Source organism: Tympanuchus pallidicinctus, unplaced genomic scaffold, assembly GCF_026119805.1.
Source record: "Tympanuchus pallidicinctus isolate F22 unplaced genomic scaffold, pur_lepc_1.0 scaffold53, whole genome shotgun sequence".
Taxonomy (NCBI): Eukaryota; Metazoa; Chordata; class Aves; order Galliformes; family Phasianidae; genus Tympanuchus; species Tympanuchus pallidicinctus.
Window position 1 is genome coordinate 487,501 of NW_026294773.1, and position 24,597 is coordinate 512,097.

The 24,597-nt window shown below is 57.2% G+C and overlaps 1 protein-coding gene across 1 annotated transcript; it reads right to left on the reverse strand.

Moving 5' to 3' along the window:
- Positions 1 to 279: 279 nt before the first annotated feature.
- On the reverse strand, positions 280 to 16,098 carry FIGNL2 (fidgetin like 2). Its single transcript, XM_052705212.1, has 2 exons — positions 15,960 to 16,098; positions 280 to 3,372 (listed from the first exon to the last, which is right to left on the reverse strand). Exon 2 carries the CDS (start codon positions 3,359 to 3,361, stop codon positions 1,208 to 1,210), a length of 2,154 nt encoding a protein of 717 aa, XP_052561172.1. The 5' UTR covers positions 3,362 to 3,372; positions 15,960 to 16,098; the 3' UTR covers positions 280 to 1,207.
- Positions 16,099 to 24,597: the final 8,499 nt, after the last annotated feature.

The window sequence follows — 24,597 nt, forward strand, 5'->3', positions numbered from 1 at the left end:
GAAGCGCCGGAATACATTCAACTTCCACCTTGGTTGCAGCTTCAAGTTTGGTTACGGGTTTGGGGGGGGTTTTTTTGTTTTATTTTTCTTCTTTCTGTCACCTTTTTTTTTTTTTTTTTTTTTTCTTTTTTCTCTCTCTTTTTTTGGAAGCAAAAACACGAGGCAGTTTTTGTCCCACCTCTGCGAACCCTTAAAATCTCTTTTTTTTTTCTTTTTGTTTTTTTCCATTTCTGAGAAGATCCAAAGAATTTTGAAAAAAAAATCTTTTTTTCCTTTTTTTTTTTGTTTTTTCCTTTTTTTTTTGTTTTTTTCCTTTTTTTTTTTCCTTTTTTTTTTTTCAATGCTGAGGTCATTCAATTTCCTGAGTAGTTCGAAAGAAAACGAAACAAAACGAAAAACAGCAAAAAAAAAAAAAAAAATCCACCAAAAAAAAAAAAACCAACAAAACCAACCTACACAGCTTACAAAAATAAAAACGAAGTCTAGTATATTAAACAATCTACAGCATTTTACTCCAAAGCCCTGGGTTCTGTGGTCCCCCCACCTCCCTGTGCCGCTTCCTCCGTCGCTGCGGTCGATGTTTTGGTTGGGAATAAGTGAGAAGAAGGAAAACCTCCGCACGCCGGCACCCATCCGCTGTAATTAATAAAAGCTTTAATTGCGGCGCGTTTTCAGCTCTGCTCATCGCATCTGAGCGACGCGGTGGAGCTGCGGATGCCCACAGGGGTTGGAGCGGACGACCCTCGAGGTTCCCTCCCCGATCCCACGGCTCTGCGATGGAGGCCTGGATGCTCGCGGCACGGAGTTGTGCCGACGATCCTTCGGGGTCCCTCCCAACTCAACCGTTCCCTGGTTCTACGACTGAGCTCTCGGCGGCCCCCCGCACAGGAGTTGGAGTTGGGTGACCCTGAAGGTTCCCTTCCAATTCAACCAACCCCGTGGTTCTGTGAGCGAGATGTGGATGCTCGCTGCACGGCCGTTGCACTGGATGAATCTTCAGGTTCCCTTCCAACTCGACCCATTCTACGGTTCTGTGATCCTGCGGTTCTACGGTCTGGAAACGGCTGCAAGGGGAGGCGGGTGAACAATAAATAGGTTATCCTGAGTTCAACGAGCGACTGCTTCAGAAAAACAAAGGACCAAAAAAGCCCAGTCCTATCAGAAACCCTAAGAAAGAGGTATGTTGGTTGAGGCCGGGTCTTCCCGGTCAGTGCCTGGACCCGTACATCTTATCCCACTCAGCAAACAAGTCCAGCTCCTTCTGCGAGGCGGCGGGGCGGACCTTGCAAAAGGCCTTCTCAAAGTCCTTGTAGGAGGTGGGTTGGATCTGGCCCGGCAAGCCGTGCAGCGTGGTGGCCCCGGCGTGCTGGCAGAGCTGGATCAGCTCGCTGCCCGAGAAGCTCTCGGTGTGCTGTACCAGGGACGCCATCTCCCGCTCGCTCAGGCAGGAGCTCTGCTGAGCCAAAGCGTGGTGGAGGATCTGCCTCCGGGCGATGCTGTCCGGTGGGGAGATGTAGAAACGTTTGGCAAAGCGCCGGTGGGAAGCTTCGTCCATGCTGCCGGGCCGTGAGGTGGTCCCTATGATGACCACGTTCTGCTCGGTCGAGGTAGCTACATTGTCCAAGTAGGAGAGGAGCTGAGACTTGAGGTTTCCAGCCTGGCCGCCGTCCTGGGCCACCAGCAAGGATTCCACCTCCATGATGAGCACCACCGAGGGCTGTCGGCACTTGGCCACAAAGAAGACGGTCTGGAGGATCTTCTCGGCTTCGGCTTTCCAGGTGGTGAGCAGGGCAGCGGCGCTGAGCTTCAGCAGCGTGGAGCCCAGCTGGGTGGAGATGCAGCGGCTCAGGAGGGTCTTCCCGGTGCCGTGCGGCCCAAACAGGAGGATGGTTCTGGGCAGTCTGCTCGCCCCAGTGTAGGCACCGGGTCGCAGGATGGGCCACACCAGCTCCTCCTCAATGGCTGCTTTGATGGAGACCTGCCCGGCGATGTCCGTCCACTGCACGGGCGGCCCGCGCTCCACGATCTTGGTGTTCACCAACTCCAACACCAGCGGGTCAACGTTTTTGGGTTGCTCCTCCACTGCTTGGCTGCTGAAGACGGGCGCTTTGGGTGGCAGCCTCAAAGGGAAGGGGTGTCCCGGCTCGGCCGCCCGCTCCCCGTTGGCAAGGGGAGGGCTGAACTTCTCGAAGGACTCTGTGGGTCGCAGTGGGGCATCCCCAGCTCCATAGGGCGGTGAGACCACGCTCTTCATCGCCTGCCCACCGTATTTACTGCCGTGCTCCTCAGCGCTGCCCGCCGGCCGCTTGCTGGCACTGGGGAAGCCGTTGCCTCGGCACTCGCCGTTGTCCGACATGGGGTAGGGGGACTTTGGCTGCTCGTAGCTGTATTTCCGATATCTGCCCTCTGCTTCATCCTCCCCACCGGAGATATCGAAAGCTTTCCTCTTCAAGGTGCCCGTCGCCTCGGTGCCCAAGGGCGGCACAGCCAACGAAGCCAACCCGGCGGCTTGGTAGCCATAGGTTGGCACCACAGATGGGCGAGTGGTGGGCCCGGGGGCCGGCAGCGGGGTGGGGGCTGCGATGCCTGAGGGCAGGTAGGAAGCAGAGGGATGGGGTGGGTGGATGGCTCCATAGCCCGGCTGTGTGGCGTAGCTGCCCGAGGCGTAGTTGTAGACGGGGCCGGAGGAACCGTAGCCCGGCACCAGGGCGGATGAGGGGTGCGTGGGCTGCAGGAGCCCCGAGCTGTGCAGGGTGGGTGGGTGCGGAGGGGCAAGTGCTGTGCTGGGCTGGCCGCAGTAGCCGGAGGGCAAGTAGGTGCTGCCGTAGCCCGCAGGGTACTCCTGAGATGAGCCCAGCCCGCCGGAGCCGCCCGCCGCTCCGCACGAATTCCCGGCGTAGATGGGATCGGCGAGGTTGGCCGACACCACCGGGGAGCCGGCGAGCCCCAGCGGAGCGCTACCGGCCGGCACGGAGGGCGGCACCACGGCCTTGGCACCGGGGAGGCCATCGTGGATGGGGGTCAGTGGGTAGGCGCCGTCGGAGCCGTGAGGCACAGGCCAGGGCTCACCGTCCCCTTTCTGCCCGTTAACGGGCCCGAAGGCGCCATCCCCATAGCCGCTCAGCGCCGGGCGCTCGTAGGGCGCATCCAGCACCCCCGAGTATTTCTCGGCGTACCTCTTGAGGAGGTTGGAGGCGGTGAGTGCTGAGATGTCGTCGTTGGCCCAGGCGTAGTTGAAGCGCTGGCGGGTGCTGGGGTAGAGGTCGGACTTGTGGGCTGGTGAGGAGGTGGTGGAGGAGACGTCGAGGTGCTGCTCTGGCCACTGGTTCAGGGACTGGGCATGCTCTGGTGACCAGTGCATCTTCGACAGACCTACAGGACACAGGGATCGTGGTATCGTTAAGGTGTCAAAGACCCCCAGGACCATCGAAGTCTAACCCATCCAGTCTAAGTCCATCGAGCCACGTCCACCAGACCACATCCCCAAGTGCCACATCTACAGCAGCGTGAGACCCCCAAAATTGGGACAAGCGCCCTTCTGCACTGCTCAAAAGCCACCAAACCACCCTTCCCCCGGACCGTGTTGCACCTCCTGATCCCAATCAGACAGGATTGAGGAATTACAGAATCACAGAAAGGCTTGCATTGGAAGGGACCTCCAAGACCATCTACTTCCAATGTCTGTATCCTAAATTACACATCTCACAGTCAAAAATGTCCCCCACCACCCTTTTGCATCATCAGTGCAAACACCTTGCACCACTGATGCAGACACTCCCTACAAGTATTTCAGAGCAATCATCCAGATCAAGTTTTGATGATCCAGAACATCAGAACAGAAAACAGCACCCACATCATCAAACCGACCCATCACCCAAAAGAAAACAGCACCCACATCATCAAACCGACCCATCACCCAGCAGAAGACAACATCCATGCTATCGTACCAGGCCCTCCCAAACCCCAGCAGCAGCTCCAGTCCCAGCATCCTGCTCTGTTTGTTTCACCTGGACCAGAAGCCAGGCGTTGGCTGGCCACTGCACACCCAGCATTAACAACATCTTAATAGATATATAATAATTACAATGAACGGAATATCAATAATGGCTTGCCCCAGTGATTGAGAACCTGATGGGAAAGCAGGGCGAACCCAGGCCCTGCAATGCACCCGAGTGATGGAAGGGCTGGAGCCAGGATCCACCCCTTCCCAGACCTCATTTAAGGGTTGGCAGCGGAGGGGAGGGCATCTCTTTGGAGATCCCTGTGTACCCGAGGCTTTCGGAAGGTAAGCAGCTCCTTTCCTTTGTTTCTGTGTCCCTGGCTGTCGCATTTGAGCAAGTCCTCACTTGCTGCAGCACAGGGCTTTGCTGCTCTGCTGTCATTGCTGCGTTTTGCATCGCATTGCATTAACATATGAATAGTTTTATGGCATATTATCACTGAAATTGTAGAATATCTTGGGTCGGGAGGGACCTGTAAGGATCGCTGAGTCCAACTCCTGGCTGCACGCAGGGCACCCATATTAACTGCTCTGCCAATGCATTAATAGCATTTGGTAAATTCTCAGCAAGGAGGGAGGGGGCAGAGCACAGACAGCTCTGCAGCAACGCAACGGGGAGGATGGCAGGGGGAACGGAGCAGCCCCAGCCAACCCCACGTGTTCCTGCTCAGGGAACAAAGCCTGGGTGGGAGCCGTGCGTCTCCCCCGTGCCCAGGGCAGCTGGGGACGTGGACTTGCACATGGAAGCTGTCCCACCTGGGCCTGCATCCCTCTTCTCAACCCCTTGTAGTGGTGAACGTCCCTGCTGGGGAATAAAAGGCAGAAGAGCCATGGCAGCCCCTGGCCCCATTGTTATCTGCCGTGCTGAGCCCCCCAGTGGCCCCCCCAGCCCCACACAAAGCTGCAGTGGGAGCAGGAGGGCCCTCACGCCCCATTCAGCCTTTAAGCCACTTTGTGACCGCGGCACAATTAGATTACTTAATGCTTTAATTGACTTATATGGCATTTGTACTTCCACTTTGGATATCAAACTTCCACAAGAGGATTTAAATGGCGGCTTTGCCTGGCTTTATCTGCCATCCCCCCCTGCATTTACTCACCATTATTAAAGTGCTACCGAGAGATAAACGCTCGGCCAGAGCTGGTGTGCAGGAAAGGGCCTTTCCACCGAGCACAAAGACAGCTTCCCAGCAAAGCTCTGCTCCTGCTGCAGTTCTTGCCCTGAGCTGTGCATGAGCAGAATGCAGGGCCAGAAGGGAGCAGAGGCACCGAGGAGCTACAGAAGGGAAAAATGAGGCTTTGCTGAGGAGTGAGGCATTATGTAGAGGTGTGTTTTGGGGGGGGGGGGGGGGCTGAAGCACCATGAGTTTCCACCCTTGCTAGGTGCACTGAACAGAGATGTGCTTTCTAGATCAGGACCCAAACCTCAAAATGCTTCCTATGGGTGCTCAGAACCCCCTCAGTGTTGGAAATGCCAAGCAGAGAAATGCAATTTGCTTTTCCCCCTGTAGCGTGGATGGATGCCAGCATCCAAAGCCTAAAAATCCGTGCTTAAAGGAAGCGCAGCGTTTGCTTTGCAGCGCCCTGAGGAGGGCGGGCAGCCCCGGGGATGCGGCGCTACAGCTCCATCCCAGAGCAGCACAGCAGAACGAAACGCAGCCGTGCATCAGCGCAGCGATCAGAGCACGGAAGGGCTGCGAAACCCTGCTGCAAAACCCGGCTGCGAAACCCGAAGCGCTTCAGCGCACGGCGCAGTTGGGAAAGGGAAAGCAAAGCCATGCGAACGCCCTGCAAACCCGGCGGAGGGGGAGGGTTGGTGGGACGGGGAGAAGTTGTCAGGGGGCCGCGATGTGACGTGAATGAGCGCTCGGAGCGGGGACAGATGTTTCAATGCTCCCCTTGGCAGTGTGAGAAAATTACTGTCCAGTGACCAAATGGCACGGCCGGTTCCCACCCTCGCTGCTGCCCCATTATCCACAGCGCAAGACAAAGGCGGGCAGGGGGGGCTGGGCAGGGGAGAATCCTATTGTTCCCTCCCGCCCTAATTATGGAAATCTTGTTAATCTATTCAGCAGCGGCTCTGAAGTGGGCTTTTGTTCGGGGCCCTTCTTGCTGCGCGCAACCGGGGCGCAGCGCCGAGGGTGTCCCGATGGCGCTGGGTTGGGGTGCGCTCCCCCCACGACCCCTCCTGGGGGGACCTCGTGCAGCTGTGGGTGTCCAACACGTGTGTACGCAGCAGTGGGTGCTCTCGGCTCCCTCAGCTCTCCCCAGAGGAACGGGGTTCCCACGGATATGGAGAGTTTCCACGCGTAGCATCGAGACAACGATGCGCTGAAGTTGGGGTCGAAATCCAAGCCAGCACCTGTGCCGGAGCAGCCCTGCAAATGCTGGCTGTGCCTCGGTTTCCCCTTTGCTTTGCAGCCACCAGTCAGAGGAGGGAGGGAGCGCATGCAGCACAAGCAAACCGATGAGCCTCTCATTTTGCTCGTACTGCTGTCATCTTGCTGAGGGCTCCTTTCCAGGGGGAGGATTTCTGCTCCTTCAAGACTCTGCTTAGCTCCATCATCCCCCCATTGGCCCCAGAGCGAGCACGCTCAGCTGCTGGGGGTCCCACCTCTCAGCCCAGGCCCTGACACTTTTCGTACTCCTCACAAACACTGCTCACACCGATCTCTTTCCATCACACAGATGGGTTTTCCCAGCAGGATTTTGCTCTCAGCACCCCCAGCTCGGTCCGTGCAAGGCCCTGTCGCATGCCCTCGCAGCACGGGTGCAGCTATTGCATGCACAGCTTTGCTGCTGCAATAGGATTTGCCTCGGGTCTCGAACCGCGCCTCAGTGCTTTGCAGCCCTGGGGTTTTGCAGCCATGGTTCAGTGCTTTGCCACTGCAGGAGATGCGGTGCTTCAGCGGAGGCCGAGCAGCACGAGGCTCTGCAGTGCACGGGAGGGCGGAGGGGTGGTGGTATTTCTTGTAAATGAGGCATTTCCTGATGATCTTTTTGGCTTCTGCTGTGCAGAGCTCGTCCTGGCCCGGCTCACCCCTGCCTCACAGCAGCACCGTTGGTGTTACAGCGAGTCAAATCCTGGCAATAAAAGAGAATTATGGCCAACGCGGGCGCGCTTGGAGCTGGGGGCTGTGGCGAAGTGCTGAAGTGTTTTCACAGCGCTGCTATAGATCACAGTGTTGTTTTGGCTGGGTCACCTCCAGCACGTCCCCAGGAACCAGAGGGGACCCCCTGGACCCGGGGCCACAGAGTGATGCGAAGAACCAAGGTCTCTGCAGCACTCCGTTCTCTGATGGATCTTCCAGATGTTCCCTCTATGGGGTTTCTTTCCTTGCTGACACAGCACTGCAGAGGCTGCATCTCCCCTCTGCTTGTAGAGATGGTCGGATGGATGCCAGCTTTGGCAATGCCCCTACAGCTCCCACCTTCCGTGTTTCTTGCACAGCTATTTTGCACAGCTATTTTGCTTCTAATCGGAGCGGGCAGAGGAGCAACCAAAGCCCCGTGGCGCAGCTCCATCTGTCCATGGTGGTGACGTGGGGACACTTCCCTCTTCCACTCCTCCATATCCAAGCCGTGCAGCTCACGGTCCTCCAGCACAGCACAGATTTGGAGTTTTAGGAAGCTGGCCGCCAAGACAGCAGGTTGGGTTGCACAGTGAACCCAACACGTTCCTAGCTGCCCCCCAACAAAGAGAAGGACAGGACAGCGACCACAGCACAGCCAACGTTGGTGTGGTAAAAGGAAGGTGGCAGCTCCCTCGTGCCCCATCCCCACCCCACAAGGATCAGCCACCACGTGGGAGCTTGGGGCTCGGCCATTCTGCCCAACCGTATATCACACCCGGAGCAGCTGGACATCAGGATGCAGTGCAGAGGGCAATGGGCCACAGCCCATCTGTGCAGCTCCAGGATCCGGCCGGAGAATGAAAAATTAATATGTGTCTGTTCAGCCCGGCGGCAGCTGAGCATCATCCTCCATCTGGAGAGGCAGTGCTGGGGGTTGGAGGAATCCCCAGGATCAGAGGATGTGGGTGGGAAAATGGGGGTCTCTGTGATAATGGGTGCCGTTGGTGGGTTTGAGGCGTTTTGCTCCACCTTTCAGTATTTTATAGGAGAAAGAGGGGTGACAAGGATCTGAAAGGAAGTGGGAATTATTGGCTTATTTCATCACAGCATCACACGGTTCTGGTCCATGGGCGCTCAGTGCTGGGATCTGCCTGCAGGGGATGAACTGCAGTGTGAATCCATCCCTGTGCTGCCCGCTCTGCCATAGGGGCACTCCAGCACGTGCAGAACCTCAGCTCTTTCTGCCATTTCCTCTGCTGTCACTTCTCACCCTGCGGATGATCTCCTGCCCCAAAAGCCCTCAATTTTGTCCCACGTTTGCTGGGTTGGCATTTAGGCTGCGACCTCCGAGCAGAGCCCGGCTTGAAGGGCAGCTCCCAGTAGGAAGGGCTTTGGTAGAAGCTTCGTTGAGGTCATTCAAGTCCGCTTTGGGGAAGTGCTCCCTTCCCACAGGACGTGGCCCACAGATGCTGCTCCCAGCATCAAAATCTGTCACCCAAATCTCATTCCTTGACTCCATGCGAGCTCTCCAGAGCCGGACGTGGATGTGGTGCATTGGATCCATCCCATTTCCTGAGGATTCCAATGGGGAGGAAAAACAAAAGTCCGTTTCTGATCAGCAGAACCATTTCCCCAAGCAGAGGTGCTTCCAGAAGAGGACTCAATTTGCATACAATCTGCATAACAGGAGCACCGCTCCCAGCCCTGTGCCCCATCCCACAGAGAGATGTGGGCTTTGCTTCTGCCCACAGACCTCGATAGGGAGATGCAGGGGAAAAGTCTGAGGGCATCTTCATGCCATCCTCTGCTCTGCTGCTCCACGACCGCAGGACCATGTGATCCTGTGATCGTTCCGTTTGGAAAGGACCTCCAAGATCACCACGTCCAACCCATCCCACCGCCCCTGTCCTGCTGGTGCACCCAAACCATACACAGACCATCTGCAGGACAAATGCACGGACGCCAGAAGGTTGAAAGCAGTTCTGCCCTCCTCCCTTTGCAAGAAAAAAGCATCGCAGCTCTCATTCGCACCCCAGCCTCGCGCAGAGCCTCTGCAGCCCACGAGCACCAAGTAGGTGCACGACACCCACAAGGCACAAAGCAGCTCTGCACGCTTCCCTTTGCAAGAAGAAAGCATTGCAGCTCCACTTCATTACCCCACAAGCAACAAACAGCTCTGCAGCTCTGCTTGGAAGACCCCCAGCCTCAACCCCCCAGCCCTCCCTTCTCCGGGTGCTTTCCACGCTGCAGCTCCAACAACGGAATCCCCTGGGGGCAAAGCCGCTCCAGCAGCTCCCCCTCGCCCCCCCTGTGCTCTGTGTGCTGCCACAGGGCCGGGGGCTGCAGAGGAAGCTGCAGCACGGAGATAATTTGCCTCGTGCAGCGGAGCCTGGCGCAGCGGTAGCTGTAACGCTCCAGCTCCTATCCTCCACGGAACGAATCAATCTTAATTAACTCTAATTCTGGATAGCCTCCCTGCCCTAGCCAGCACCTTTAGCAACGCGGTTGGATGTTCTGCCTGGCTGCCTTCCCCGTGCAGCACGCTCCGAGGGGGAACGGAGCAAAAACCTCCCATTTTTTACACCAATCCATCCCCGCCGTGCGCCCCGGGGGAAGCAGAGCCCATCCCACGCCCACCCCAAGGCACGCACCGTGCAGAGGCCTCTCTCCCTCGGTGCCTTTTGTTTTCCCAAGCCTTTTGACTCCCCGATTCTTTCTTAAACGCCGCCCCAGCAGCATGAAAAGCCAAAGTCCCTCCTGCACTCCATTCACTAATGGATTTTCCAGCAGTTCCCTCTTTGGGGATTCTTTCTTTGCTGACACCGCTGCCCTGTAGGCTGCGTCTCCCCTCTGCTTGCAGGATGGCTGTTAGGTTTGGGGACCCACACATCCCTGCAACTCCCACCTCCTTGCACTCCTCGTGCAGTTATTGGGCTTCTAATTAGTGCAGGGTCAGAACATCTCTGCTGCTTATGACAGAACGGCGCAGGGCTGCTCAAAACCAGCAGGTAAAATGCCAACCAGTTGGGAATTCGCCCTCAGGAAGGTGAGAATTCACCAGAACAGATTGGGAATTTGGTCCCCAGAAGTTGGAACTTCACCCTAAAAGGGGAGATCCTGACGACAGCAGGCTCAGCATAGACCTATGAGGCCAAAAGTTGCTTCTCCAGGTCCTGATGCACCACGGAAAGGCTTCATCCCACCCACAGAGCAAAAGCATCGATGTCCCCCGTGCTGGGAAATGGGGAGCAGTCCTGAGCCATGCGCAGCCTCCGAGCGTGCATCGATCGCACAGCGCTGGGCCCATCTCCGAGAGCTAATCCTAGGGCAGAAATAATTCATTTTCCTCCCTTTTCAGCAGCCACTCATTAAAAAGTAATCACCTCGTACCAGGAGGATATGAACAGCCCAAGGTCAGATCCATAACTGCGTTATTTCTGTGGTGCATACCTGGAGCGCGCGGCCAATGGGGTGACCCATGGGAGCTGAGAGCTGCCCCAGTGCTGTGCTTGGGGATGGGGATTGGGGTTGGGATGGGATGGGATGGGATGGGATGGCATAGAGATGGGGTTGGGATGGGGATGGGGATGGGGATGGGGATAGGATAGGATGGGATGGGATGGGATGGGATGGGATGGGATGGGATGGGATGGGATGGGATGGGATGGGATGGGATGGGATGGGATGGGTGACACATGGCGACTCATCCACCCCAACCTCCCACAGCCCACTGGTGACACTGGGGGCACAAAACCTGCATAATGGCATGGGATCGCAGCCCATCACCATTTAATTACACCGTTCTGCATCCATCTCTGCTAATTACACTACTTCCCCCCCCTGCTCTGGGAGGCATTGGGATGTAGGATGGGATGGTGGTGGCTTTGTGAGCTCTCCCTGTTGTAAAGGCATGCTGGAATGGAAACGTAGATTGGTTGGGTCGGAAGGGACCTTGGGATCATACAATCATGGAATGGGTTGGAAGAGTCCTTAAAGATCATGGAAGCATGGTTTGGGTTAGAAGGGTCCTCAGAGGTGGCAGAACCATTGGACGTTTGGTTGGAGGGGTTCTTAGGATGACAGAACCATAGAACGGCTGGATTGGAAGGGACCTCGGATCATAGAAGCATGGTTTGGGTTGGAAGGGTCCTTAAAGGTGGCAGAACCATAGGATGGTTGGGTTGGAAGGGTCCTTAAAGGTCATGGAACCATAGAATGGTTGATTTGGAAGAGACCTCAGGATCACAGAACCACAATCTGGAGTGGAAGGGACCTTAGAGATCACCATGGAACCACGGAATGGGTTGGCAGGGACCTCCAAGCCCATTCAGTTCCACCCCGTCCTGCTCCAAACGCATCCTTCCTTAGGCAAACAGCACTGACACACACAGACCCTACGGGACAAGGAGCAGAAGTGGGTGCAGCCCCACTGCTGGAAACATCCCCTCACTTCTGCTCACAATGCCAGCCCACAGCTGATGCCGTCGCTTTGGGAACACGGAGGGAGATTAATGACAGCGAGCAGCTGAGAGCCGCTGAGCAAGGATGGGGAACGGGCTGCAGTGTCCCTGCGGCCACGAGAGCCCCTTCCTGCTCCGTGCCGCTGCACCTCTCCTCTATTTACACAGCAAATTCTTGGTTGGGGATGGCCTCCTCTGATGAGTTTGGCCGCGGCAGGAGAAAGGAGCACTTATTCTGCTACTATTCAGCCTTTTTTTTTTTTTGGTAGACAAGACAAAGGTGGGTTAAAGTGCAATTTGTCTCGTTTTCACTTTCTTGGGGTGGATGAAAAAAAAAAAAAGAAAAAAAGGAAAGTGGCTCTTTGGAAGGAAAGCAAGGCAGCCTGAAGACATGGCAGCCAAAATGGCACCAAAATGGGGCAACCCAGACCAGGGCACGGAGTGAGGGGCACATCTGCAACGCAGGCAGTGAGGGCGCTGCTGTAATGACGTGCATCTGCCCATGCTTTCCATCATCGAGTGCTCTGCAAGGCGCACCCTGCCCCGCTCCATGCTGGAAGCAGAGAGGCCTTGGCTGGGTTTATGAGGGCCCCCATAAAGATCAGGGGTTGCTGATAAGTGGCCCCAGGCATGCGCTGCTGCGGGAACAACAGAGCTGGTGATCTGTACAATTTAACCAGCCTTCACTGCAGCTGATGACAGGGCACGGGGCTGGGAGAAGGAGTTTGCAAAGGGGGTTTTCTCATCCAGCAAAGGGGCCTTTTCCCATCCAGCAACGGGAATTTCCCATCCAGCAACGGGGATTTTCTCAACCACCAATGGGGGATTTTCCCATCCGGAGATGGGAATCCTTTCAGCCACCCATGGGGATTTTCCCAGCCGCCAATGGGAATCCACTCATCCAACAATGGGGATCTTCCCACCCACCAACGGGAATTATTTCAGCCCCCAGTGGGGATTTCCCCATCCTCCAATGCCATCCAGCAATGGGAATGTTCCCATTTGATGCTGACAAAACTCAGTTTGGTCCTGGTGCCACAAACCCAAGCGGTGGCAATGAGTTTTTTGGAGCCTGGGGGTGACAGCAGTGCAGAAACCTGCACGAAGCCACACATTTGGCCAATGCGAGGGATGACAAAGGCTCTGCTCAGAGCCATAGAATCACCAGAGCTCAAAACCTACAGCTGAAAAGTGTTTACAATGGCATAAATGCAAAGGTCAGCGTCGCGCAGAGGTCAGCACCGCTTCTCCAGATGCATTAACGTCAGCTCCGAGAAATTCCCTGTAGGAATCCTCCGGCAAATCCGGCACCGTGGGGGCATTCAGCTCCCTGAGCAGCAAAAGGGAACTGCAGGAGAGCAGCCAATCTGAGCAGGAGGAGGAAGGAAGGAAAGGAGGAAGGAGAGGAGGAAGAGAGGAAGGGAAGGAGGGAGGAAGGGAGGAAGGGAGGAAGGGAGGAAGGGAGGAAGGGAGGAAGGGAGGAAGGGAGGAAGGGAGGAAGGGAGGAAGGGAGGAAGGGAGGGAGGGAGGGAGGGAGGGAGGGAGGAAGGAAGGAAGGAAGGAAGGAAGGAAGGAAGGAAGGAAGGAAGGAAGGAAGGAAGGAAGGAAGGAAGGAAGGAAGGAAGGAAGGAAGGAAGGAAGGAAGGAAGGAAGGAAGGAAGGAAGGAAGGAAGGAAGGAAGGAAGGAAGGAAGGAAGGAAGGAAGGAAGGAAGGAAGGAAGGAAGGAAGGAAGGAAGGAAGGAAGGAAGGAAGGAAGGAAGGAAGGAAGGAAGGAAGGAAGCTGTTGGGCTGTTGGCAGCCAAAACCCCGCCTTTGGGAACATCTCCAAGAGGAGGACGCAAAAACACAAACGCTGCGAGCGAAGCAGAGGGCATCTGCAAATGGCAGCAGAAGCATGGGATCCTTGCAAAGCGGTTGTGGTTCCTGGGATCGGGGTCCTGCTCCGAAGGATACGGATACGGATACGATGGATACGGACCCACGCTGCGGTGCCGCCTCCGGCTCCTCGTGCCCTCTCTGCTTTTGCCATCAGAGGAGGAGGAGGTGACCCCGCAGCTGTTGCTCTGCCCGAGCTTTCGCCCTCAGCGCCGGATTCGGGCCCGTAGCAACGGATGGATACGGGATGCAGAGCCCACGCTTTCATCCCGATGGATTGAAGGGCAGATCCCGAACTCCACGGATAGGATGCAGAAATACGGAGCTGGGAGCAGCCTGGGGTGGATCTGCGGGAATTGTGGCCCCTCGGTTGGGATCAAACACAGACAGCACCTCCGCCTCAGCGCCGGCGACCCGCAAATAACGCAAACAGGGCTTTGGCCACGCACCGCGTGGACCCAGGGCCACAAATTCCCGCTGCTCCCCTCGCTGCGATGGATTTTCCCACTTTGGAGCTTTCCCTTAATTCGAGAATGAACTCCCGTGGGATGCGAGCGCTTTGTGTTACTGGAGCGCGGCCCTGGGGATGCTGATAGAGCCCCGATGTCGGGAGGGAGAGAAAGGCTGCGGGGGGAAAGGAGGGAGGAGAAAACACCGCTTCCAGATAAGCAATTGTTAACATGATCCATATGGTACAGAACTGGCCTTTCTGTTTAACCAAAATGATAATGGCAAAAGGAAAGAATGCGGCGGAGGCTCCGCGGGAGAACAAAGGCACTGCCCAAAGGCTGCCCTGCGGAAAAGGAGTTGGGAGAGGGGGGGAATCTCTCACTGGTCTGTGCCAAAAATCCCCCCAGAGCCCTCAGATCCCTTCCACGGATCAACGCCGCCTCGGTCCCGCAGTCGGCCATAAAAAACCCCGACACGAATTAACGGGGATGCGTCCCCAACCCAGAATAAACTTTGAAGGAGAGCCGCGGCTCCGGAGCAGCGCTGCTGGAATCACGGAGCTCAGTGAGCGCCGATGAATCCAGGCTGCTGTGTTTACGTTCCTGCAGATCCCGGAGCACAATGCAGTTCGTGCCACTCGTTATCCCCGAAGAGGGGAAAATGTCAACACAGTTCTGCTGCAGAGACCGAAACCAAATGTTGGGTTTGATAACAACAGCGGCGCTGCCACCCCCAGCATCACCCACAGCCCGGTGCCTCTGTGCTGAGAGCCCTGCGGTTCTGGTCTGAATGCGGATCCACGCTCAGTTCTGCACTCAGTTCCACGTTCAGTTCTGCATTCAGTTCTGCAGTCACTTCCGAATCCAGTTCTCTGTTCAGATCCACACTCAGTTCCACATTCAGTTCTGCACTCAGTTCTGAATTCAGTTCTGAATTCGGTTCTACTCTGAATTCTGGATTCAGTTCCAAACTCAGTTCTGAGTTCAGTTCTGCATTCAGTTCCTCACTCAGTTCCAAATTCAGTTCTGTGCTCGGCTCCAAATTCAGCTCTGAATTCGGTTCTACATTCAGTTCCACATTCAGCTCTGCACTCTGTTTCGAATTTGGTTCTATATTCAGTTCCACACTCATTCTGAATTCAGTCCCACATTCGGTTCTTCAGTCCATTCCACACTCGCTTCCAACTCAGTTCCAAATTCAGTTCTACATTCAGTTCCGAATTCGGTCCCACACCCGGTCCTGCATTCAGCTCCACTCCCGTCTCCCCACGCAGCTCCCATTTCAGCCCCGCACACTTTTCTCCCTCGCTGTTCTCTCATTACGAACCGCTGTCTCCGTTTCGCAGCATTTTGTGCTCCGTGATGGGACGACGCTCACGGAGCCCCCAGAACCGCGATGGAGAGAAGCGATAAAACCCGCAGCATCGCCGTTCTGTTCCGCTCTTTCTGCGTTCCCCCCCCCCCCCCCCTTCAAATGCCTTTTGTCCTCCGAGAGGAAAAAGCAAACCTCAAAACAACCCCCCCCCCCCCCCCCTCAAATCCCCCCCTCCCCCCAAAAAAAGCGCTTTCGGGAGCGGCTCCCCACTGCGGCGCGCACCGCTCGCAGCCCGCGGCGCTTCGGGGCCGTTTTGACGTTCACGATCGCGCATTGTTCGGGGCCGGACCCCCCCGGGGGCTCAACCGGGATGCGGACCCTTCCTCCTCCTCCTCCTCCTTTTCCCCCTCTCCCCACGATCCCCGTTGGTGTGCGGGTTATTTATTCATTTATTTATTTATTGGGGGGGGTGGGGGGGGGGAGGAAAGGGGGAGGGAAATGGGCAAAGCTCGGGGTTCGGAGGATGCCCGACCCCCAGGGTGGGGTTGGGACCCTTCTGCAGCCAGCAGAGCCGAAATCGCCTCATTTCACTCCCAAAACTCGTTGAATTCCGGAAGGAAGTGCCAAAAGAGCCGAAATCGCCTTATTTCACCCCAAAACCTCCCGAGATTCCGGCCTGGATGGAGAAGGTTCCCAGCACGGGGATGCGTGGCCGGGAACCGCCCCTCCCTCCCTCAGCGCCCCCCCTTCCTCCCCCCCCCGGCCCGGGGACCCCCCCCACTCACCTCCTCATACCGACGGGCCTTAACGCAGCCCGGGAGGGGGCGGCCGTGCGGGGACCCCCATCCTGCCGCTGCCCCCGGACAATGCGGGGCGGCCCGCGGGCGGCGGGGGCTGTGGGGCCGGCGCTGGGGCTGTGCTGGGGCCGAGGGTTGGGGCTATGGGGACGGCCCCCACGACGCCCACGGACCGCCCCCCGTGCACCGCTGTGGGGCGGAGCGGAGCGGAGCGGCGGAGCGGAGCGGCCCCTCGGGCGCAGCGGGGGTGGGGGTGGGGGGGAGTGGGGTGGAGCGGGGCGGGGGGCGGAGGTGGATGCGGAGAAGGGTTCGGGCCCGGGTGGGGTTGAGGAGGCACAAAGCGGGGAGAGAAGGGCGGGTTGGGGGGAGGCCGGCAGCTCTGAGCCCGTGCGCCCCGACCTCCCCATGCCAGCAGCCGTGGACCGCGGCATCCTGCATCCCAGCAGCCGTGGGTCCCAACGTCCTGCATCCCTGGTGCCCCTGCACCCCAACATCCTGTGCACCGTAACAGCCGTGCGCCCCGGCGTCCTGCGTCCCGCATCCCAGCAGCCATGTGCTCCAACCGCCTGCATCCCAGCATCCTGACACCCACAAACCCCAGCCTCCTGTACCCCACCATCCCGGAGTCTGTGCACCCCGACTTCCTGCACCCCGTGGCCCATGAACCGTGGCATCCTGCATCCCGGCACCCAACCTTCTGCATCCCAACATCCCACAGCCCACGCGCCCTGACCTCCCATCAGATCAGCGCCCAGTCACCCCAGTCTCCTTCATCCCAGCACCCCAGTGCCCGTGCACCCCAACCTCCCACATCCCAGCACCCATGGGCCGTGGTATCCCCTACCCCAGTGCACCCCAACCTCTTGCATCCCAGCACCCCGGCATCCACACACCTCACCCCCCTACATCCCAGCACCTATGTCCTCCAGCATGCCATCCCCTGACACCTTGAGCCCCAGCACCCATCCACCCTGACACTCTGGCCCCCAGAATCCCACCCCCTACATCCAAGCCCCCCAGCACCCATGCACCCCAAGACCTCGTGCCCCAGCACCCCCTACATCCCAGCACCCCAGCACCCTGACACCTTGCACCCCAGCACCCATGCACTGCAACACCCTGCAACCCACTCCCGTGCCTCCTGCACCCATGCACCTGACCCACACACTCTGCTTCGCTGCACTCCATGCACTCCATCCCCCTACATCCCAGCACCCCATTCACCCTGGCACCCCATACCCCAGCATCCCAGCACCCGTGCCCTCCACCTCACCCCCCCCTGACCCCCACCATCCCAGCACCCCCCCCCCCATCCCAGCACCCCACTCCATAGCCCAGCACCCCCATCCCTGCCTGGAGGAGCACAGGGAGCCCTGGGCCGGATGCTCAGCTGCCGAGCGGCGCTGGGAGGAATCCCAAATACCTGACATACTTTCCTACTATTACTTTACCACGCAAAAATCAAACAGTTGCCCCCAAGGATACTGTGTCAGCGGGAGGTGTTGGGCAGACAACCCTCTATTAAGGCATTATCCGCCCCAGCGGATCGCACTGCCCCCCAGCAGCGGGGCTGGGACGATGTGAGAGCTTCTCCAGACCCCAACATTCGCCTTTTTAAGGTCATTTTGCAGCCACCTCTCCTTGGCTGCTGGAGCCCCCGTTCCATTTTATCGAACCAGATCGAGACCTTCCCTGATGTAATCACATTACAGCCCTAATTCCCCCTGCACGAAGGCTGGGCTGAATCCCTCAGGGATCGGGGCTCATTTTTCCTCCCAGGAGCAGCAGCCATGCGGGACGCAGCTGCAGTTCCCTGCCCACAGCTCAGCCCCAGCACGGCGTGGGGACAACGTGGGGACAAGGCTCTGCTGCTCTGCTGCGTCCCACTGCAATCTGTGCGTGGCAATTTCGCTCATCCCCTTTGCATGGGAGCACTGCCTGTTCTGTGTGTTTGCATTCTGTGCACAGGAATCTTTGCTCACTCCTTTTGCAGTCCATGCACGGGAATCTTTGCTCACCCCTTTTGCAGTCCATGCACAGGAATCTTTGCTCACCCCTTTTGCAATCCATGCACGGGAATCTCTGCTCACCCCTTCTGCCATCCATGCACGGGAATCTTTGTTCACCCCTTTTGCAATCCATGCACAGGAATCTCTGCTCACCCCTTTTGCAATCCATGCACAGGAACACTGCCTGTCCCATCTGCAGTCTCTACATGGGAATATTTCTTTGTTCGTTTGCAGTCCGTGCATGGGAATCTTGCCCACCCCTTCTGCAATCTGTGCAAGGGAACGTTGCTCACCCTTCTGCAATCCACGCACGGGGATATTGCTTATCCCATTTGCACTCCATGCATGGCAATATATTGCTTCTCCCACTCACAACCCGCGCGTGGGAATCGTGTTCACCCCTTCTGCCATCCGTGCATGGGAATATTTCTGTTTCCCTTTGCAACCCACGCACGGCAATATTGCTGACAAAGCAAAACCCCCAACACGACCAATTAATGGGATTTTTTTCCCCGGGGGATGAGCAGAAAGCTGAGCACAGAGGGACAGGGGCGCAGCGGGGCGCTGCTACGGGCCGGGACCCCGCAGGAGGGCCGACACAAAGCGCTAATTGGGGTTTCGCCATTCTCCCGCGGAAACGAGCTCTGGCAGCTCGCTGCTCCACCCGAGCACGCTTTGCTCCCACCTCGCATTCTCTTCATTCCGCTTCTTTGCATGCCCGACAGATCCCTCATTTCTCCTTTTTCCCATCCCGCTCCGATCCAGCAGCAGGGAAAGGCTCTGGCTCTGTTCCTGCAGCAGCCGCTCGGTGAGCCGCGAGGGTTTCCCCGCTCTTCCCACATCGGGATTTATCCTGGCACCGGCGCTTCCCCTTCACTTTCCATGGGGGGGAAACGCTTTGGAAGTGACTCCATGGCATCAGAGCCCCTCTGCTTTACGTCAGAGCTCTGAGTGTCGCACGGCGGACCTCCAGAACCTTCCACGTCTGATGGGACGTGCGTAAGGTGCAGCACAGGTGACCCCAACACCAGCAGGGATTTTTGTGCACGATGCCAAAACCCCACAGATGTGAGCACTGATAGCAGGGGTTGGGGGTGAGCGTCCCTCTCCCAGCAGTTTTTGGGGGTTTTGGTACCCAAACCCCACATGGGAGCTGTGGGAGATGCAAATTTGGAGTCAGTGCTTTTCGATATCCAACCACAGAGGGGACGTTTGGGTGATGCAAAGTGGGAGGTGATGTTTTTTGGTACCCAACCACAGGTGGAATAAACTGGGAGACGCGGAGTGGGAGCCAATGCTTTTTGGTACCCAACCACACGTGGGACATTTGGGGAATGCGAAGTGGGGGCCGAAGGTTTTTGGTATCCGACACCACATGGGAATTCTGGGAGACACAAAGTGGGAGCCGATGGTTTTTGGTACCCAACCACAGGTGGATCTTTTGGGCGATGAAGGACGGGAGCCAAAATTTGTTGGTACCCAACCACACGTGGGATCTCTGGGTGACACAAAGTGGGAGCCGATGGCTTTTGGTACCCAACCAGAGATGGGAGCTCTGGGCAATGAGGAGTGGGAGCCGATGGCTTTTGGTACCCAACCAGAGATGGATCTTTTGGGTGATGAAGGACGGGAGCCAACATTTGTTGGCACCCAACCACACGTGGCATCTCTGGGTGACACAAATTGGGAGCCGATGGCTTTTGGTACCCAACCCCACGTGAGATCTCTGGGAGATGCCAGGTAGGAGCTGACATTTTTTGGTACCCGGTGACATTTGGGACCGCGGTGACGCCAGCCAGCGGCGCACATCTGGCAGGAGAAGCCCGTGCCACATCAGCAGCAGCCACCAACCAGGTGGGTTTTGCCATCCTTCGGGTTGCACTGCCCTTCACCAAACGGGACGCCGGGTTTCCAGCCCTGCTCCACCTCCCCTCATTAGTGCAGAACCTCCGGATGGGAACCGCGGGGTCACGCCGTTTGTTTGCGCTAATAACTCCCCGCGATGCCCCTAAAAAACCAGCTCCCCATCCAAAGTCCGAGCGCGTTAATTGCATCTGTGTTTGATCAGAGATAGAAACCATCAGCAGAAATGCGTGCTGACACCTCCTGCTTCGGAACACCGGGGTTTCTGTGCTCCCACAGGGAGGGGACATTCCTGGGGTCGTGTGAGGGTTTAGTGACAAGATGGGATAATCCCGGGTCCTGCCTTGTGATGAGCTGCGTTTGCTGCTGTTTGGGTGACGGATCGTGGGGTGGTGACGCCGGTTGTTGGATGCTGTCCCTCGGTAGGGGAGGGGGATTGGGAAGGGCTGTGCGTTCTGCTTGTGGGGTGTTTGGGATGTGAGCAACGGGAGTGGGATGGGGGTGGGAAGCACCGCCGCTCAGCCCCCACGTGTGGTGAGATGGGTTCCTGTCGGGGTTTCTGTCCCATCAGGGGAGGGAGCTTCGGTGCCTCTACATGGCAATGTGCGTATCCCCCTTCGGGGATGGGATTTAGGTCCAAATTAGGGGGCAGGGCTGATTCCCTTTGGGGATGGGGCTTCTGTCTCATTTGGGGACAGTGCTTAGGTCTCCTTTGGGGATGGATCTTAGGTCCCATGTGGAGTCAGAGTTTAGGTTCCCCTTTGGGAAAGGTCTTACGTTCCCTTTGGGAATTGGGGTTTCTGTCCCTCTTGGGAATGGGATGTAGGTCCCCCTTTAGGGACCCTGTGATGCTGAAATCCCAATAGCAGAGGTGTCTGTGGGGTGGGGGCTGTGGATTTGGGGTGGTGCCACCCCATCTGTGCAGGCAGTTGGAGAATCCAGGTTGTGCCAGCGAAACAAGTTATGGGACCTGGATGCAGGCTGGGTCCCAGTGCAGATGGTGGGTGGCACTGGTGCCCGTAGGAAGGACAGGGTGTCATTTTTGGTGCTCAGGTGGAAAAAACACTTTGTGCCACGTGGGGGCTTCAACCAGAGCCTCCATCACGGCTGGTGATACTGGTGGTACTGGTGGTACTGGTGATACTGATGGTACTGGTGATACTGGTGATACTGGTGGTACTGGTGGTACTGGTGATACTGGTGATACTAGTGATACTGGTGATACTGGTGGTACTGGTGATACTGGTGATACTGGTGATACTGGTGGTACTGGTGGTACTGGTGGTACTGGTGATACTGATGGTACTGGTGATACTGATGATACTGGTGATACTGGTGGTACTGGTGGTACTGGTGGTACTGGTGATACTGGTGGTACTGGTGATACTGGTGGTACTGGTGATACTGGTGATACTGGTGATGCTGCTTCATAGACCTTGGGACCAGCAGAAGGGACAGAAGAGCCCAACGGAGGACTCGACCCTTCTGAGTTCACACCCACAGCCGAGGGACCTTTTCCCCTATAGAAAGACCAAAATCTGCCCACCCCACCGCAGGGCACCCGAGGTCCCCATGCCCTCCTCCCTGCTCACCTCTGGGCACACAGAGCCTCTTCTGCCCAAACGGGGAGGGGGGAACGCTGCCCTTGGGGCCGTCACATCACAGAGCTCATTAAGAATCTTCCCAGGCCCCCAACCTGCTCACGGAGGCGGGCAACCATCAATCTACAAATTATTTTAAAGCACCGCGCCGGAGCGGGGGGCTGATTTATGCCCTACAAGGCCCGAGCTATTTTCATTTGTCTGATTTATTAACGTTACATAAAATTACGGAGAGGCACTGATTTACGACCCGCGCGGGTGCCGCATCCTTGCCCACCGCTGCTCCCTGCAACGGGGCCGAGCGGGTTCTTAACAAGGATGATTTCCCTAACGAGGGTTCTCGCCCTGCTTTGGGGAAATGCAGCCTCTGCGCGTGCAGAGAAGAGCAGAAAATTTAGTTCTGTGCATCTGGGGGGTGAGTTTGTCCGCTTAGCAAAAGCCTGCAGTGATCTCTTGGGGGATGGGGGTCGGCGGTGGGGGATGGGGCCGCGATGGAGAGGTCCCCAAATCATCGTGTTGATGTATGGGATCTGCCCCTGAGCGACGCCTCTGGGCTCTGTGCCCCCCACGGCCTCTGCTGCGGCCACAGAAGGACTTTCACAGCTCCTCTGCCCACATCTGGATGTGCTTAAAGGCAGAGCTGCCCCCGGCGCGGCGGGGATGCGGTCATCGTCAGCTGAAGGAGCGTTGGAAATGGGGTTTGGGTTTGGGGTGGTGCCACGCGGAGCTGGGAAATGGGCTCAGTGCTTCTTCCTATCTGAGACATTGTGTCGTTGAGCGATTTTTTTTGTGCTCCTCTGCGCTGCTGAGGCAGGAAAAGGAGCAGAGTAAGGGGTGGAGTGGGCCATGGAGCGCTTGGAAATGGGGTTGGGATTCGGGGTGGTGCCACACGATGCTGGGAATGGGACTCAGTGGTCCTTCCTATTCGGTGTACTGCATTCTTTGGTGGTTTTTGGTGCTGCTGGGGCAGAAAAAGGATTGTGGAAGGGGATGGAAGGAGCAGTGAGCGCTCAGCTGTGCATTGGAAATCAGAGCTCAGCCCCACAGCCTTGCAAAGATCCCACCTCCATGTAAACGATGGGGAGCAAAGCAGCAAGCAGTGAGCAAACCTGAGCTTTTTTCTGCTTCCGTATCTCCTTCCTGGTCATTTTGGCCCAGCAGACACCTGCATCTGCAGCAAGAAGGGGAGAGCTTCTCCTGGTGGATTTCTTTCTGCGCAGCCCAACCTTGACCCATTTGCCGCTCCTTCGCAGAACACAGATTTTAAGAAGGAAAAGGCACAGATTTCTCCCGCCCCGCTTTTTCCAGAGGGCAGAAATACCTCTGTGCATAGGGAGCATCGGAGGGGCTTCGGGGCATCGTCCCCCCCCCCAAGGGGAGAAGCTTGGACCCGCAGATGTGTATAAGGGGCAGCCGATGGCTTCAGCACATCCCAACACTTTTCTGTTTGGGATCTTATGCTGTGGTTTACTGATTGCTGCTCCCTGTGGGAGGGGAGCAGAAGGGGAAGGGGAGAGGAGCACCCAACGCGGGCGCAGATGCCACACAGCCCCCCTAGAAAACGCCCCGCTGCAAAGCACCGGGTGGGGAGCAGCTCTCAGTTTCGAGCTCCGTACCCCAAAGCTGCAATTAAAGCTACCAAAAAATGGCCATTAAATCTACCCAGAATCGCAATCAAAGCTCCTTTGCCCCTTGCACTGAACCCAGGCCGTTCCTAAGCACGAACAGTCCCCTGCACCAAGCCAAGCCCCAATGGGAGCACAATGGAGTCTTGTTTCTGGTAACCCGAGCTGCCTCCTTCCCCGCTCTTTAATTTTAGCCTCCAACGCGCTCGCATTCCTCAGCACTACAATGGCAGATATTTATACTCTGGAATGCGGAGCCCAGCGCTAATTTAGCAGGGCTGGGTAACCACGAGCCGGGGCTCCGGCGAGATAAAATTGGAGCAGGCGAAGTTTTATGGCGCTGCAAATCTCCGCGTGCATTTGCTGTGCGTGCTGAGCCGAGCGCTGCCGCAAGGCACCGAGCAGATGCACGCGGCAGCTGCGTGGCACCGGGGTGGTGGCAGAGGCACGGGGGTCACGGGGAGGGGGGGGGGGGTCCTGGTGTTATATGGAGGTGAAAAACTCTCGTCTGTGCTCCGGAGCTGTGCGTGCAGGAGTTGCTTCAGCTGCTGCGTAGGAGGTTTTGCTGCTGTTGTGACACCAAAGCGCCGCTTTCACAGCTGTTGTTGCTCTCCTGCGGAGGGTTGGCCGTTATTTCCTGGGCAGGGATCCCGAGGTTGTCCCCAGGTGTCTCAAAGCGGCCACTTGGCTTTGGTTCATCAGATGCACCGATGTCACGGCGTTCCTCTCAGTGCCCCACAGCACGTGGAGAAATGGGGGAAAAATCCATCCTGAGGGCATCGCACGATGCCCGAGCAGCTCTGGGAGCTTCCCAGCATCACTTTGCCCCATCCCAAAGAGGACCGAGCGTCTTCTGGGTTCTCCCATCCCACGTGCCCTGGCAGAGGTCTGTCCCTAAGGAAGGGGCTGTGGATGGGATCGCCCCAATGAGCTCCGTTTCGGAGCCACTCGTGCGTTGCACGAAGCCACGCTGACGCCGGCCAAGTGGTCCCAGCACCGGGGCCGGGGGATGGCAGCTAATTGAGAGAGGAGCAGTATTAGCAGATAAGGGAAGAGGTCAGCGCCGCCAAGCTAAATCCTTGACCTGTTATTTAAGAGGTCAGGCAGAGTTCAATAGACGAGTCCAGGTCAATTCACTCAATTAAAATATTAAAAGTTCGAGGCAGGAGTGTGGAGATGGAGGTCGTCCCGCGCTCCTCCTCGTGGGGATGGAGGGATCGGGGGCTGTGGGGATGGAGATGTGCAGGGAAAGGTGAGGAGGGAAGAGAACCATTCCAGAGTCAGGCGATGGTCTGACCAAATCTGTGGCTGCATCCAACAGCACGGAACCCATCGGAGCTGCAGCATCATCAGGGTTCCCCAGAGAAGGGAAGGGAAGGGAAGGGAAGGGAAGGGAAGGGAAGGGAAGGGAAGGGAAGGGAAGGGAAGGGAAGGGAAGGGAAGGGAAGGGAAGGGAAGGGAAGGGAAGGGAAGGGAAGGGAAGGGAAGGGAAGGGAAGGGAAGGGAAGGGAAGGGAAGGGAAGGGAAG

Coding starts and splice junctions, on each gene's coding strand:
- FIGNL2 (XM_052705212.1), bottom strand. CDS start 3,361: ATGCACTGGTCACCAGAGCATGCCCAGTCCCTGAACCAGTGGCCAGAG.